At 38.0% G+C, this 17,963-nt stretch overlaps 1 protein-coding gene across 4 annotated transcripts in view; it reads left to right on the top strand.

The window, feature by feature from the left end:
- Positions 1-17,963, top strand: part of LOC129566860 (zwei Ig domain protein zig-8-like) — a 29,444-nt gene that overhangs the window by 5,209 nt on the left and 6,272 nt on the right. For 3 of the 4 annotated variants that reach the window (XM_055443157.1, XM_055443154.1, XM_055443155.1), the window contains exons 2-8: positions 2,552-2,962; positions 5,302-5,420; positions 5,495-5,539; positions 11,958-12,035; positions 14,395-14,527; positions 17,241-17,360; positions 17,511-17,613. In XM_055443157.1, coding sequence (XP_055299132.1) covers positions 2,899-2,962; positions 5,302-5,420; positions 5,495-5,539; positions 11,958-12,035; positions 14,395-14,527; positions 17,241-17,360; positions 17,511-17,613 — 662 coding nt within the window. In that variant the 5' untranslated portion in view covers positions 2,552-2,898. The remainder of the gene's footprint in view (positions 1-2,551; positions 2,963-5,301; positions 5,421-5,494; positions 5,540-11,957; positions 12,036-14,394; positions 14,528-17,240; positions 17,361-17,510; positions 17,614-17,963) is intronic. The other variant, XM_055443156.1, reaches the window with a different exon arrangement.

The raw sequence follows: 17,963 nt of genomic DNA, 5'->3' as shown, positions 1-17,963 counted from the left end.
GCAGGCGCAGAACCACAACCACAAAACAACAAAATCATCCGAAATGAAATTAATTGCAAATAAAACGTTTTGTTGGCTCAAATCGAGCTCAAAATAAACGACCGCATCGAACCCGATTAACTGAGCAGTCATCGTTAATTTCCATTCTAATAAAATTAAATTATTTTGCGAGCGAGCGCGTTAGTGTTGTCAAACATCAATTGTCCGAGTAAATATTAGTTTTAGGTAGGAAAATGATACGCTTCATTTGGTGTACGATATACGCTTACAGCCCGGGAGAGTGCGGGCAAAGCAACTGCTCAAACACACATACACACACACACACGGAAATATAGGGAGTGAGAGTGTGAGAGAGAGAATGTGAGTAAGATTTCAAATTAAGCAACCGAGAAATAATAAAATTTGCATAAAATTTCATAATGGGCGTGTGAAAAGTGTGCTTTAGGTCGCCCTAAGGAAAAGCATTTGCCGTCTCTATGTTTATCGAAAGCAATGCGAATGTGCAAAGCTTAGCGACACTTCATGGCTTTCAGGCAGCGGCCCATAATGAAATAAATATCACCGAACCGTCGGTTCGTTCTGTTCTGCTGCGAGGGGGAGAGGTTTGCGAAAGAGTTGATTTCGGTTTTCGTGCCGCCGGTACAGGTTTAGTCAGTGTTGGTGTATTTGCAGATTGGAATGTGTATTTTACGACGCGACCATAATGAATATATATTAGGAGTTTCTCTTTCACGGCGAAAACACCATTCGCATTTCGTTCACACACACAAACAGTTAAACTGCGGCGTCCCGTTTTCAGAATAAGTAATTAAGTTGGCAATTTAACCGCAACTCCAAATAAAATCATCTACAAAGATGCAAAGATTATGTTCGGATTTCGTGCGAACATGCGATGCTAAACGTTTCGATATTAACTTACGATCTCCATTAAATTATCTAGTTTGGGTGGCTTTGCTGCTGCTCTCGATAAGATTTCTTTGGCATGCTCGCATTGCATTTGTAGATACAGCTTTTTTTTCCTGCTATTTATGTCGTTGCCACCGACGCGATGGATGCATCTTATTGAGAGTAAATCCATTTACGCGCCTTCGTTTACTTCAAGAGAATTCGGTGGAGAAAAAGTGTTCAATGACACAGTCGAGACTGAGTCGATGAGATCAGTGAGTATTTTGGGCCACTTTGCATGATAATATGTAGATGACATTTCTGGCGCAGCAGACCTTTTCAAATAGCATTTCTTCGAGTGCAATGGAATAACGAAAAAAAATAATCTAGATTTTCACATGCGATAATATACTTTATTCATCTCCTGTGTCTCGGCTCAGTGGCATATTTCAATTCAAACAACAACAAAAACTCTAACCGAACCGAGTCTAATGTCATTTTTATTAGGCTACTTTGTCTAACCCTTTTATTTGTTTGCATTGGATTTTTGTTGAAACTTTTTGAAATACGTTCCATTCGGATTGTGCGTTGGAGAGAGACGGTTGCTAGCGGGGAAAAAATCGTATCTATGCAATGACCCAAATGTGATACACTTTGAACGTCATTCGTCATTATGAAAAACTAAAAGCAGCAGTAAGCCAAAAGTTTCGCTCCCAACAAAAATTAAGCACTTCTATCTAAATTCGTAAATCTAATGGAGAAATTTTCAAAATTCTCTCTCGCATCGCGTAAAATAGTATGTCGGCCAGGGAGTGATGATGCCGTACAGAAATGACTAATATTCGCCCGAAATAAAAATTGGACAGAAAAAACCGTAAGGCATGCCGAGAATGTTATCATGATAAAATATCACGCAGTGTATAAACAACCCAAACACATTCCAGCATTATAACAGACGATAAAGGCATAGCGTAGACTGGGATGCTACGAAAGAGAGAAAAACACAACGAAAGAATGTACGAACGCACAAAATATAACGCACACAGAGGATATATTATTATATGCGAATTGAAAGCACCCCAAAGTGAAATAAAACGGAATAAACCGAACGTATTTACGGAATAGTAAAAGTTCGTAAAGTTTTTCTTATTGTTTGGCCTTTGCACTGTTGTTGTGTTATCATTGCTGAATGATCGCATAGCGAGACCAACCGTTTGCTTCTTTTTATTCCCACACTCTTTTCGGTCGGCATCATGTGAAAATGGCTGTGAAACACGCAGCATCCATTTTTCGGGCTATGTGTGTGACCTTTAGGCTGCAACCTTGTTTAGTATACAATTATTATTAACCATAATGGAGTCGTTATTTATGTATAGTGAAAAATAGTTTGGCATTCATCGAAATATAAGACCGAGAGTCGGCTCGAATTACGTTCCCTAGTCCCATCTCAACATCAATATCAATTGGGATATGGGATGGTGTACACCATTCATTTTGATACCAGCGCAGATAAAACGACCGCAGCATCCAATTGATCTCACAATTTTGTTCTTTCTTTTTGTTTCAATTAAAAATTAGTGCGGCTACATGCGAATTGAAACCAATTTTCAGCTCCCACGCAATTTGATTAACGACCAACAAAAAAATTTCGTCCAAATATTTTCAGTTAGAGCTTGAAACCAGTCCAAAAGTCATACACACAGTATTCAATTAAACGGTAAACTGAAAATATACAATGGAAAAAAGTGGAACAATGAAACATAAACGTAGAAATAGTGTTTGTGCACAAGATAAAAATAAATGTGAAATTCGACAACCAACATCGAATACGTAAATCGTATGAACAAACGAGATAGAGAGATGAGCGAACATTTTCACAGTGGTATAAATTTGAAATCACAGCTACATATTATTCATAAAAGTTGTTTCGACGATCAAAATAAAAAAGAGGTCAACAACAACAAACATCCGAACTAGTTTGAATGTGATCAAGTGAATACGGTTTAACGAAACATGATGCATATAACAGATGGATTACCAGCTCTGTTCATCATATTTTATTTGAAATTTTTTGAAGGTAAGTACATGCTTTATGCAACAAACATTTTTTTTTCCACTCTTCCATCAGTTCCATTAACGTTCGTTCGCAAAAATGCGAGATAAAAAAGAGATTTTGAGTGTGCATGTGCATCGCTTCAGTGTGTTAAAGTTTTCAAAATGAATTTAATAAATCAGTTTGTGAATGAACAATGAACATACATGTTTGCATTTTTGCAAATTCTGTTTTTTTTTTTCAGTAGTTCGACGAGTGAAAAATTCCAGGAAGCCATTTCTATAAAACATCGCTGATAAGCAGAGAGTTTGCAAATTGCATTTTAAATTCGAAATTCGACGAAATGGCTAACATTGTTTTTTTTTCTACTGCAGATTATACAACCACTTTATTTCCATGCGTCGAGATTTTAATGCAAGATATGTATGTGAAATGAATGAGCTTACGAAGAATATTCCGGTACACTGATTAGCTTATTCTTCGACAATATGTTGAAATAAACGGGAAATATGCCGGAAATTGATTTGAAATGAAATCTCGTATTTTTCTCTCCATCAATGAGGTTTTTAGGTCAGATTTTTATCACTTCATAAAATAAAATCGAGTTTGCTCGGGATAAAATGAGTCATTGTTTCGGCGACGGCGACGACTTTTCAAGCATATTTGCCGTTCGGGCTATAATTTGCTTGCAAATCAGCATGAAACCATTATAAATTGTTCGTTCTAATTGCATTCATTTGTTTGGTTCTCATTGTGTGTTCAATGTGGCAAAAGGTCGGGTTTGCATGCTATGGAATGTGTGTGTGTATGAAAATGCCGTTGTTCGCCATTAAATTAATTAAAATCCGTTCTATTCCATATTTTTCAACACAAATTTTCCCAAGTGTTACACGATATCATCCAAAACAAATTGAAATTCATCCGTTATTTCGTTCATTTAATTATTATTTCTTGCGAAAGCACTCTACGAGCAATACATGCACGGCACCATACACTCAGAGCGTGAGAGTGGTGCGAAAAGTAAGCGAAAGCCAAATTCAATTAAATAAAATGTGAAACCGTATATGAATCCCAACCACATTTTTGTTTAACCAAATTATGCAACAATAACATAATGAATGAGTCAAGAAATCCAGTTTTACCCAACACTACCAGCACCATGGTCATAAATAAAAAAATTTCCCCACACACTCATATAAAACTGCACCGTATAAAAAGAAATGAATAACGATGTTTAAAAAGGAATCACACTCAAGGTAGAGAATGTGAGAAGAAAACAAAAGCGACGATATTGTTGACGTCATTGTTGTTGCCGTGGTTGGTGTTCGTCGTTTTTTCTTTCTTTTAGCTGGAAAATATCGTCTGTTTACTTTTCGCCAGTTTGTATTTGCCGAGTGTGTATTTTGACTTAATCAAAAACTGTGCAACCGAATAATAGCTTTACGCCCGCAAAGGCGAACGAACCACCAATTTATGGAGAACAACAACAGAGAAAAAAAAATGAAGAAAAAAAACCAACCGACAACAAGACAGACACAAATGCAAAATTGTTCGGAAAGGAGCAAATATTTTACATTATTTTACATTCCCAGCACATTTTATCTTCTAGAGCTTTCGGTTATTCTCTCTCGACACCATTCCATTCCAAGCAACAACAGCAACAGCAGGGTAGTAGTTTTGGTTGGTTGTCTTCGGTCATTGCGAGCTCGAACGGTATTCGTTGCCGAGCGAATATTGTGTGTGTGAGTGTGTTCACGATAGATTTGCGTTTTCATTCGTGTACAATTAATTTTCCAGTGTCTGCATTTTTCGGCACTCTACTTTATTATATATGAGTCTCTTTACCTAAAAAACATTATGACCGACTATAAATTCGAGACAACCACAGTCGTTGATGAAGAGAAAGCACCCAGGCACACGCACACACACACACAATACATTGTGTTACCAAAACCAAGAGAAAGTGAGAAAGCACCGACTCGACGCTCTGTGCAACCAACTAACGTTGGCCGTAATAAAATATTTTAATTACCGGCGGCGAAAAATTATTATTCATTATCATTTCAAAATACATTGCAAATGGCAAATTGGCGCGTACGACACACTGAAAAAAAAACGAGAGGACTCCACTCTTTTCTCGATTGTATAACTGAAAATAATTTTCATTTTGATCTCTGGATTTTCATTTTTTTTTCAGCGGATATGGTCACATATTCATTTTCGTTCGTTCATCGTTTTTGTTGTTTACCAACTGCAGTTTTTAAATTGCGGAACTTGAAAATTCATTCATGAAAAGCGTGTTTTTTTCTGCACATTTAATTATCGAATGCATAAATCCGTTTTTCTCTCTTCGTGTGTTTCAGATATCGTTCGAACGGCTGCCGCCGCTGCTGTTGACAATAATCGCATCGAGCCAAATATGTCGTTGCACCCGTACTTTGACTTCGATGTGCCGCGAAATATCACCGCACGTGTAGGCCAAGTAAGTATTTTGTGTGCTATCACTTTTTATGGATTATTTCGAACTCAGAACGTTTTATATTTTTTTTCTTGCAGACAGCATTTCTGCGATGCCATGTTGAACAACTGGGCGATAAATCGGTAAGTCATTTTAAATTATGGAAAAAAAAAACTATTGAGTCTCGAGTCTTGTGCCGCATTGCCTTGTTTTACCTAAAAAAATGATTTATTTGGAACGACACCACCTGTAAATTCATTCGCGAAGAGAACTTTAATGAATTTTTCAAAGACACATGCTCATTTTCACGGAGGTAGAAAAATGGTGCGATGAATACGAAAAATGATATGCTTTGCATAACGAATGGAAACGAAGTCAACTTTAATTGCATCACAATCGAGGTGACATCAGCAGTTTAAAAAGATACTAAGCATTTGTGTGTGTGTCTTTGTTCATCTAAAGACGCTTGGCAACTGCCATGCCGACGAATGCTCAGTGTGAAGAAAGAGTCCATTTATGTTTGAGAACAATTTCGGATTGATCCGCATATAAAAAGAGCGAAAGCGATAAAATTGAAGTTTGCTAGTGGATTTTGTAATGAACATACGTATGTAGTTCATCTAATAAACGCCTTGAAAAGAAAAAAAGGACCGAATCGTAGCGATGCTCTAGTTGAGTGGGCACATCGACGACGACGACGACGACAAACAATTTACCATCAACATCGTCTATTACGTTGTCGACGATGACACGCGTGTGTTCTTTTTCTTGCTCTTGTCTTTCCTCCCGTACCATCGTATCCATTTTTACCAAAACAAAAAGAGGAAGAAGAAGAAGAAGTAGAAAAAATTCATCACATAACACGATGTCGTCTGCTACCTCATTATTATCTCAGTTCAGTAAACACATGTAATGTAAATGCGAATCAAATGTGAGCCAAGAAGGAGCTCACACGCAAATATGCTCCCCATAAACTCAAAAGAGGCAGACGAAGAGAGTACACACTTCAGAACACAAACGCAAACGGGAGGGAGAGAGGGGAGAGTGTCAAGCTGTCAAGTGAAAGTTAGCGAAGTTGATGCTTCAAATCGATGTTTAATTTTCTACCGTGCAAATGATAAGAAGTGAGAAGAAATTGTTTTTATTCGCTTCCCACAGGGTTCTACTTCGCGAAAGCAATTGATATTCCAGAAAGAACAAATATACGGGCTTCGTACACGCTCTCTCTCTCTCTCTCTCTCTCTCTCTCTCTCTGTCATACAAAGGGAGTAGCACACCCGAGTGCCGAATTACATGTTCAACTTTATTGATAGAATCCACGGAAAAATGGAACTGATTTTGTCGCCGCGAATTCAAACACGCGCGTGTTGTTTCATTTTCCGAGCAACAAAATTAAAGCGAAACCATGGAAGAGGATAAGAGAGAGAGAGAGCTGAGAGTCTTGTTGTCAAATTAATTTTAACGCTATGTCGTTTCTTATTTCGCATCGTGTGTGTTCTATTTGATATGGTACAAGTAATTTCAGGCGCTTCTCGCTTGTTAATACGATTAAAGGCAACAACGTAGAAAGCCTCTCATTCCCATATAATTTACAGACGAGCAGGCATATACACACAGAGAGTTCTTTTATTTCGACAACAAGATTTCAAACGATGTTACAGTCAAACCGAACGACATAATCCATAAAGAATTTGCAAGCGTACATTCGAAGACGAAGCACCACTAAAACAATCTCTTCTTTTCCTTTTGCTTTCGAAGAGTAACAGTGAAAAATAAATCCATTATTACAGTTAACTGGAGATAAAGAAAGAGAGGAGAAGAGACGAGAAAAAACAACATCGAGAAGAGAGCAAGTCCTTCAGGTGAATGCTGAGCATGAAATGAATGTGAGATTAAAAAAAACCCAGCTATCACGATGGGAACATTCAAAGGAAGCGTGACTTCATTTTACATCCGTACATTTTCAGTTTATGCGTCGCATTTCCGCATTGAGCGCTCGAAATGTGCAGCGAATTAAAATCATTTTCATAGATTACAGATTATTTATTCGGAGCATCTGTGACTCATTCGCCACAGAATCTGTGGCATACAGACAATATTTTTGCTATTGCTTCGAAAAACACGTAAAATTCCAAAAATGCACTCAAATACTTTGCTACAAATTCGAATTGTTTGTCCGAAATATTTTGTCGAAATTCGGAAAGTAAACAAAAGTCCATGTTGCCGTATTTTACGCAGCATTATTCACAGAACACATCACTTATCGTGATTGTTTACGGTTTTCGGCAATGTTTATCTCAAAATTATACATTAAAATTGAATTCTGTGCATTTTCGCTACCTCGTTCCCAATTCCAACCATAATATTGGTTGGACCAATTATGCTTGGTCGTTTTTCATTTGTCAAATATTTCATTTAGTAATTTGCTATGCAAGAGAATGCATACCGAAAATGTATTTGTTGAATGCTCAGCGTAGCATAATGCTAGTAGCATTCAAACGATTTTCTATGGTAATAACGAATCAGCAATCAGAACATCCTCTTACACACCGAGCAACAATCGTCTAACAAAACGTCTTTGTTCAATGATTTAAATCACAAATGCTAAGAGTTTCATTTAAGACACAGATGCAAAATTGTAGAGAAGATGAAAGAAGAGAGAGAGAGGGAGAGAGGGAGAGAGAGAGAAGAAGGGAGAGAAAGGGAAGCGAGAAAAGAAAAACACTTTGAATGTTTGATGTGAAGTCCGAATTGTGCAGACGACAATTTTCTTCTGACAAAAGCTCCAAATTGTTTAAGTTGGATCGCCTTTTATTTGTAATACATTTTGATGTTTTCCTTTTATGCACTGAAATCGATGTCATAAAATCGATTTCATTTATTCATCGACAGCACAATGAAAACGAACAACAGATATCGGTTGTAAAATCCATAATAAATCGAAAAACTCGACTGACACACAGAGCACATACAAAAAAAATAACCTGATTGTCGGACAATAAAAAAATGGAGTGTCTTAATAGGAGGAAACTCAAAGGTGTGGATAGAAGGCATCTAGTTAGTCGAATAAGTGTATATGTATGCCATAAAAGGTGATTCTGTGCGGAATTAGGTGTGCCCAATTTACGTAACAAAATTTGATTTATTCCAGAAGTTTGATCGTAAAGGTAAAAATACGGGTCACTTTGAATCCCATATTGCTTTGAAATTGGCACTTATCATCGAGTTTTCCCGTAGTTTCTTTCCCGGAAATATGGACTCTACAGAGGCTTAAAATTGAATGAAAACATGATAAAAACGAGATTGTGCCCTCTCACCGCAAAAAAAGATGTCGATGATGAAAAAACCGTATGAATAGAAGTGAAACCTTTCGTCAATAAAAATGAAGTAGTCCATTTTAACAACTAAATTCTTTTCCGGGAAACAAGTGCTCAAACCATTCGACCAAGCTATTTCCGTTCATTTTTATTTCCCCTCGCAAAAAAAATGTTCTTGGGCAACGAAAAAAAAGTGAAAAGATTCGTTTTGGCATACTATTAGGACTGTTGACATTCATATTTAATGGTAAAATCGGATGCTGTCGGAGTAAAAAAAGAGAGAGAGAGAGTAAGCTTTTGCTATGACTGCAAGTGCATTTTAGTGCCCGTATCCAATTACTGTAAGCCGATCGAATGAGTTTTGTGAAGTGATTTCGCATGCAAAGTGATAAAATTGTGTTATTGGACATAGATGGAAAAGTAAATAAATTATGAACGAACTCAATTTGAATACTCTTACTTTCTCTTGACGTCAATTTTGTGGCATTCTACCGGGATATCGACCCGGTCACATAGAACAATATGAAACCAAAACTTATATACACTTTTTGTGCTGATGATGATAGTCTGAAGAAAATGGCGCAGTATTATTCTGTTGAATGAGGAATGATAATGTGTGCTTGGTTCTTCTTTCATTCTAAATCATCATTTCGTATGCACGTCAGAAAGTTTGTGTGGGTGTGTGTGCTGGGGCTGTGGAATTGATGATTAGACATGTGAACATTCGATCGTTGAACCTGTCGCCATTGAGCCAGAATATTTACAATAACGCCTTTAAATAGCCGCAAATTGAGCAAAATATTCATACACACTGAGCTTAAAATAACGTTTTGAATGCAAAGCCATACAACTTTGTCGTCTCTTCCACTCGGTCAATCCATTCGCAAAGACGACAAGCATTTAAGTATGTAAATCGCTTGTTAAATTTTTATGAATACGTACACATGGTGTGTGCATTTTGTGTACGAATACGACTTGACTGGTGCCGAACAACAATGGCGTCCAAGTGAGCGCGCTCACATCAAGATTCATTGAGAAAGGATCATATACCATCTCTGAATGATGGTGTGTGTGTGTGTGTGTGTGTGCAAAGGCATAGAAATGGCCTCTCTCTCACTCACTCCCCTACTCTCTGAAGTTTGGCGCGATGCCGAGAGTTGAGTGAGTGAATGGTTGTCTAAGTTTTTGATAAGGTGAAACTGGCTTAGGTGCGAATCAGCTTGCATGAACGGAGCTCACCAAGGGTAGAAGTGTGTAATGCGCTTTATTCATAAATAATGAGCAATGAATGGCATGGACCTCCTACGCCCATGCATAAGGGTTCTCTGAATGAACGCTTCACCACAAGAGATGAATTACATTTCAAGGCTTTTTTCCACTCACCCCTATGCTCTTTTACTCTCCCTTTCTTTCAATCCCTCGCACTCTCTCTTTTTTTCATTCCCTCACACACTCTCTCCACCTCTCACTCTGTTTCTGTTTCTCTTTCTGTCTCTTTTTCATTCTCTCACTATATGAAGCGTCGCTCCACATGTCAAAATATTCACATCGTAGCATGTGATCTTGGTGCTGCCATGTTATGGCCTGTAATATGCTTTAAGTATATTTTGTGATGTTAAACAAATCGCATTGCTATTTATGCGTTCACATGCTCAACTTCACATGGCGCTTTTTTCTGGCCGCATATTTTCGCATTTGCTATTTCCGGCATAATCGATCTGTGTCGTGTACGTTGTAATCGCATTTGCGCCTAAAAATGGCGAATCTGAATCGGGAGAGAAATGGTAATGCAAAGATAAAGCCTCAATTTCAGCGGCGAGAATGCGTGGTGATATTTGCTGTGTTGGCTGCTTTTTTCTGCCTATCGCTCTGTATGACAAGGATTACAGCCAAAAATAGCAATCTCATGTACTTTTTTTTTATCATTCACTTGACGAAGTATTTAATACAATCCGTTCGTATTATTGAATTGCGTGTTTGTCGGTGGTTTTTTTTCTCTCGTCTCTCTTGCCTGTTTGTACCACATCCAAATCACTTGAACACAATTCCAATACGCTACGATGAAGATAATACCGTGTATAACATACTTCGGTTATTAAACACCAATTCGAATTGCTGGCAAACAAGAAAATAAACGAAAACGAGAGAAGCGAAACCGAAATGGATTTCCGTGTAGAGGTGCCATTGAGCAGAAACAAGAATCGACAACATTTATCGCTGGTGTTTATTAATGTCGACTGTGTTTACAGGTGCTTGAAAAGCTCTTCTAATGATATGAAATCAAAAAAGGGGAAAAACTTGTGTCTGTGTCAAACACCGGGTTCCCGCATCGAGATACGTATACACATACACTGTGCCTTAAGAAAAAGTCAACAAACTAGACAGAACAGAGAAGCAGGGAAAAACGAACTCAGAGAAAAAGACAAACATACAAAGATGTATGTGTGCAGAACGTACTATTTCACCTTGTAGTGCAATTCAACTAGCGTTAGAACAAATGTGGTCATTCTTGTTCCAAAAAAGAAGCGCTCTATCCCTCCCTCGTCGTTTTCCATTCAAGCATATGGCCGTTAATAGCGTGTTGTAAGCACATTTACTTAACAGTGACTCAGCTCAATTGACGATAGGTCTTTTAACAACGAGCGAAAATATCTTGCTCTTCTTTATCTGGCTATTGTTGTTGCTTTCGTTCGTATATTTTCCGTTTTTTTAGTGCTTTGCTATTCAGTCACAAATAGACGTAAATTCAAAGTCACAAAGAATTTTTAATTTTCCACAGACGATTCCGCAATCTTCCCTCGTAGTTTCATGAATGGTTCATGGGATATTTTTAGTTCATTGAATTGACACGCTTTTTTATCTAACGTTTTCCCATTGAATTATTATACAGTACATAAATTAAGTACGGTTCCCTTTTTTATATTCCATGCGAATAGTGAAGAAGCCAAAAAAATAAACTACGTAAATAGAATGGAAAATAATTTATTTTGTCCGAAAGTTTCGTTGTTATATTGTTGGTTTTTTTCTGCTGCATGTACTGTACGTGGTATGTTTCTCATTATAAGCATCACAACACGTCGGGTTGGAAGTTTGGGCAGCCAATGACCATCTTGACACATGTATTTCATTGACTTCGACCAATTTATTTTCAACATATGTGATTTTTGTGTGTGTCCCCGCACATATTTACACACGCTTCACTTTATTCCATTCAAATAATTCGTATTTTTATCTATTTTCGCAGGTTTCGTGGATACGCAAGAGGGATCTGCACATATTGACGGCTGGCGTACTGACTTACACATCCGACGAACGATTTCAGGTAAAAACACACAACACACCACTCAAACCACTCACACCACCATATCCATTATGTACGCACATAAATATTGTATAGTGTTTTTGGGATAGGATCATAAACGACCTTAACCAAAATGCCGTTTCATCTTCAGCCAGATGAACGAAGCAAGAGAGAGAAATGGCAAGGAAAAAATGTGTCTCTATGGTATGGAACCATTGTTTGGTCTTCTTCGTTATATCCTCTCTATCTATTTATTTATTGAAAACGTTTTATGGCTGTTGTTGTTGTTGTTGTTCGAATCAAAGACGAACGGAAATGACGGTACAACCGAAAATCAAACGACGACGACTACGATGAGATAGTGCAATTTTCTTTCCTTTTTGTTTTGTATTGTTCGTTGAAAATAGCATCTATAAATTGATATAATTTCATGTTGAGCATCCAATACACATTTTCGACTATATAAATAAAACCAGCGATAAAATATGGCATGTGAACGAGTTAATACTGCGCTTGGCCATTTTATTTGCACTTGTCGAGGATTTTTGTTTTGGCCGACAACGACGATGACAACGAAGCCGTCGACATCTTTTCACATTTGTTCTTCGTCATTCGCTTTTTCGGAAGCTGTTAGCAACTAGCTATTTTTCTCGAAAAAGAACGTAGTTTTTGTTGTGCGCGTCATTTGTTGTGCGTGTTGACACGATAGATAAAAAGTGGAAATAAGTTGGACAGGCGTGAAAGTTGCCGGGTAGCGTTAAGTTCAACGGAACGACTTTCAAATATGTACGTTGGAAATGTCTGAAGACGAGACAAAATTCAAATATTTTCTGTTTGAATGCGGCGCAAATCTGACATCACTCAAGCCGGAGAGGAAAGTGTGCGTTTGTTTCTTTTTCACACTTCACTGACACACGTTGGTCAGTACGCACACACACACACACACACTCAAAGCGAGTGAGAAAAAGGAGTCTGTAGTTTCCATAAAACTAGTGTTGGCACAAGTGAATGCTGCGTGGTCACTGCGAGCGTGAAAATGATTTTCGTACGCATGAAAACGGATATGTTGAGAACGTGCTTGATTAGCAAGCGTCCGGGCCAAGCAACATTTATTAATGCGAAGCAAATGTGTTTTTTTTTCGGTTGTGCCAACTGATAGCATGAGATAGCAAGGAAAAGAAGCCAAAAAAATTTCGCATGCTTCATATTATCAATGTCTCTTTGGGGCAATATTATGATTATGATTTTTATTTGATTTTTGCGTACCATCTCAGGCGCTATGAAGTGATGAAGATCAGTGTACGCAGACATCTCAGCCGGCATTCATAAATGGTATTGCATTGCATGGCAAATGACACACACACAAAAATTGATGATGAGAAAATTCCATTTACTCTGCTTGGTACAAGTGCGCTCTCTTCGACAAACAGTTAAGCTCCTGTGAATCCATGCAGTTGTGCTGTTCGTCAATCGCCTTTGTTTGACTGAGCAAAGTCAATAAATATCGTAGGCGTCTGCAAAGTGTTGCTCTGCTAAGCCGACGGCAACGTTGATTAATACGCTCATCTAAATATCATTGAGACGAAACACATACATTCGAGAATCGAAAGTTTGAATTTTGGCCAGACAGAGAAAAGCACTTTATTCAATATGCGTGCGCGCCTCGTCTCTTGTTCACGGTATTAATCAATTCGCTAAGGCAGAGAAGCGTGCCAAATTCATTGCCAATTTTCATTTTCACCTCAGCGCACATAATCCAATATGCAGTAAAACTTATGTGCTTTATTACTTTCAAAATCTACGTATACACACCGTATAGGAGCTCGTTGTTATTTCCAAATTCGTGTAAATCGAATCTCATCGACACCAACCATGGCTAGTGCACTATAACGTGATTGCTAAAGAATAAGACACTTGGAAGGCATTCGTGATGGCTCGGCTCATGTATAATCTATCCAAGCAATTAAAATTTATATCACCTTTGAGAATGTGTATGTGTGATTTGTGAATGATTTGGTTCATTGGGTCAGAACAAATATTACCAAGTGGAATTGTAACCACAGTGTGAGTTTGTGTGTGTGTGTGTGTGAATAAGATGCCGTTAGGCGGAACGAACGAACAACAACACGTAGTGTACATAATTTATTTGTTGGTCAAGCACAAGCCAAATGTGAGCGCCTGCCAACCATGCTAACACTCTCTCACAAACACATACACACAGTGACTGATTCGTTCTCGAACGTTCTACGTTTCGCTTCAACTCTCACTTGTCTTCATCTCGTAGTTAGACCATTTTTCAAAGACCTAATGTGTGATTTTCATTTTAATACCAACCTATTGCCAACCTTTGTTTCTTCTCTTTTTCCATTGCATGCTGCAGGTGATACGATCGGATGATTCGGAAAATTGGACGTTGCAAATAAAATTTTCGCAGGCACGTGATAGTGGCATCTACGAGTGCCAAGTGAATACGGAACCAAAAATGTCGATGGCATTTCGCTTAAACATTGTCGGTAAGTGAGGTTCAGCTAGGTGATTTTGTTTTATTGCCAAACTTGTGCCCAAATAAATACACACATACTCTTACCAACGCCCTCATGCACTGGTGTAATCGCACCCCCGCGCGTTTTTTTCTCTTGTTGTGTCATATTTACAAACCATTACAGAGCTCAGTGTGCCATTGATTCATTCTGACACATAAAATGGAAAAAGAAATCGATTGAGATTCGATTTTTTCTTCGCAAACAAACGATATATATTGCGCATCGAGGTCTTTCCGGACAATGTTTGGATATAAAAGTGTTTTCTCCCTCGACGCTACTTTCTCTCCTTCACTCGCACACTCTCTCTTTCTTCCAATGTGTTTTTTTCTACGCCCTGCACACAATCAAATTTCTAACCAAATTCAAACAATGCCAATGAAAACATTAATTTAAAATTTCCTTATCTTGTGCAGTGTTGTTTTTTCTGTGTGAACCAATTTATCAGTATGAAGACGCGAGGCGATACCAAAGCCAAACGCAACGAGACAAACAAACTTTCTCTCTGAAAAAAAAAAGTTGCGAATGAAGGAATAACAGAAAAAAAGAACAATCTGTAGACTGATCGTCGATTGCGATCTATAGCAAGAGAGAGAAAAACGAACATGAAAAAGCCATTTTCAAAACGTATCAAACACACAAAAAACGGGATGAAAGCGAAAAGAGACGCTCCTTCGAAATCTGCATTGAAATAATCAATGGGATTTCGCTTACTTTGTCGATGCTAACAAATGTTTGTAAATCCTTTTTTCACTTCGGGCTCTCTCTCACAACCAGCGCAAGCACACTTTCTCACACAAACAAACACACATACAGTAGACGTGTGCATCAAAATGAGATATACATCAGTAAATGGTCTATTACATTTGTTCGAATCGACGAATTTCGAATTGGCTGGATTCAGGGCTGAAACAAACAAGCAACAACAAAAAAATTTACGAAACACACAACTCTCATTTGGCCACTTTGAATGTGAAGTTGTGTTCTCGACGAGCATTGAGTCGCGGTTTTTCAATTGAAACGGACCCTGTCTGAAGCATTATTCAGCGCAATAAGAGTCGGAGAAAAAAACCAAAGTCGATTTCGCTAGGGCAAAAAAAGAGCGGTAAACAGAAGGGATACAAAATCGGTGCACACACAGTGAGAAAGCGAGAAAGTGGATCTTACCGTCAATTTAACAATTTATTTTCATTGTTTGAAGCGAAATTGCTTTTAAAAGCGTCGAGTGTACAAACAATGCGTATCGACCATTGAACGTAAATGAATTAGGTAGCTCAAGTACGCTGAAAGACAATACCAAAACGGACAGACGCAAAAAATCAACTTGTTTTACAATAGCAAGAGAAAAAAACCGGATCTGAACTTGTTCTTCAATGCAAAGGGAAAAAAACGAATCAACTTGATTTTCAATAGAGAAAAAACGAGTCGTGTTTAAGGTGCTGTTTTGGCTTCATTTAATTAAAGTGACTCAACGTTGTGCCAATGCAACAGCAATTATTCACCTCAATCTAGCAGCTCAACGTCACTCTTTTTTGGCACAAAATGAAATGTGGAACATTATTTCAACAAATTTTTAAACTAAATAATTGATGTTTCAAAGCAAATATTTCATTGCATCACACGGTTTTTCATTTTCTCGTTCCGCTCTAGCTTGACTATAATGAGAATTGTATTTATTTTTCAGTAGAAAACTTCGTTAAGCACATATCAACCTAGTTTGTGTCGATTCGCGGGAAAAAAAGGAGAGAGGGAGAGAAAGCTCAGTAACACACAATGTAACGAAGCCATGTATAAAGTAACAAATTAATTAGTGTGTTTCTATGTCATTATATCGTTTAAAAACGTCAAGTTGACTTAGTGCAAAGGAGAACGAGAACGAGAGCAAGACTGAAAGAATGGGAGTGAGAATGAAGATAGAGTAAGTGGTGGGTGAGAGAGAAAGGAGTCAACGTCAAGCAGGAAGCCGGAAAGAATTTGTGCAATGACTCGGTGAACGAAGTGGTGGCTCTGCATTAAATAGCTAAAATCATTGGACTACATGGAAGAAGACCGAGCGCGATCTGATATGCATGTGAAAAATGACTGGAGACAGTGCGATATTTAAATTTGATTTGCTGCGTTGCATGCTTGAAGAAAGAAAACCTTGTTAGAGTGCAGCTCCAGCATCAGCACACTGCTAGCGATTGCAACACAATTCGCACATTTTTTTTTCTTCTCTGTGCCCCATTGTTTGTTTCTCTGCTCATTTCAAGCGGAAGAGCGTGCGAGAGTGCAATAGTGCGAATGAGAAAAATTCCATTCTAACTAATTAGACGCAGTGTTTGGAATGGGACCGAAATCCCATTAATTCTGCGGCAAACACTTGACCTCGTTTTGTAAGCGTTCACGTTCATCATGACACAAAGTCAGCATGAAAATGGCAAACGCATTTTCAACATAAATCGAAGCGTTTGCATTCAATTAGGCTAATTACATATTTTCTTGTTTATTCGAGAGGCGGAGAGAGAGAGAGAGAGTGAAAAAAAAGAGTGAAAAAAAGAGGGAGTGAGTGTGTATGGGTAACATGAGCAAACCGCAAAACTACAACTTTTATGGCACTGTAGAGATTTTTCTCTACCCCAGCTCAATTCCAATGTATGATAAAATGTACATTTGTTGTGCGTTGCCATTTTTCTCTTTTTTCCAGAGGCAAAAGCGGTTGTTGTTGGTCCAACGGATATATACGTTAAGATGGGAAGTGAAGTGGTGCTGACATGCATTGTAAGCCAAGGACCACATGAGCTTGGGACGATCTACTGGTATCGAGGTGAGTATTCAAATGTTCCAAACTAATTTTGCTGGTAGCCACAGAAAATTTAATGAAAAATTAATTAAAATGATACCGTTTTTTGTCTCCTTCCCTGTCTCTCTTGCCCTTCTCATTGGCCCGTTACTTTGTCATCTGGCTGTCAATTAGATTTGACCATGTTGGATGTGCCAGCGGAGTTTGAATCGAATGACGTCGACTATTCGCCCCGGATAACTGTTGACACCAAATGGACAGATGCATTGCGCTCAAGGTAATAACTACCCTTTTGCTTTCTCCACAATACCTCACCAATGTTTCTCGATTTTAATCTCGTTCGAGGTAGCTGCTTTTTTCTCAGTTTTTTTTTTCGTTGCATTGTTTGGTTTTACGAATTTTCATATAAAGTTCTTTTCCCCCATATCTTCGGTATATACGTAGCAATTGTTTTTATTTTGTGGATACAAAAAAAACTTTTCAATAGATAGATTTATCAAAGCGATACACAATAGTAACTCTTGCAGAAAGTTTATCCTCTGAACAGAAAAACAGGAAAAATCAATTACAGTTTTTTTTCTCTCACTCGCTTTCACTCGGATGCAACTTGTAACTTGGATTGTGTTG

This window comes from Sitodiplosis mosellana, unplaced genomic scaffold (assembly GCF_009176505.1).
Source record: "Sitodiplosis mosellana isolate CC-2019 unplaced genomic scaffold, AAFC_SMos_1.0 Smas_scaffold_5, whole genome shotgun sequence".
Taxonomy (NCBI): Eukaryota; Metazoa; Arthropoda; class Insecta; order Diptera; family Cecidomyiidae; genus Sitodiplosis; species Sitodiplosis mosellana.
The sequence above is the reverse complement of the archived record's forward strand: the minus strand, read 5'-3'. Positions and strand labels throughout refer to the sequence as shown.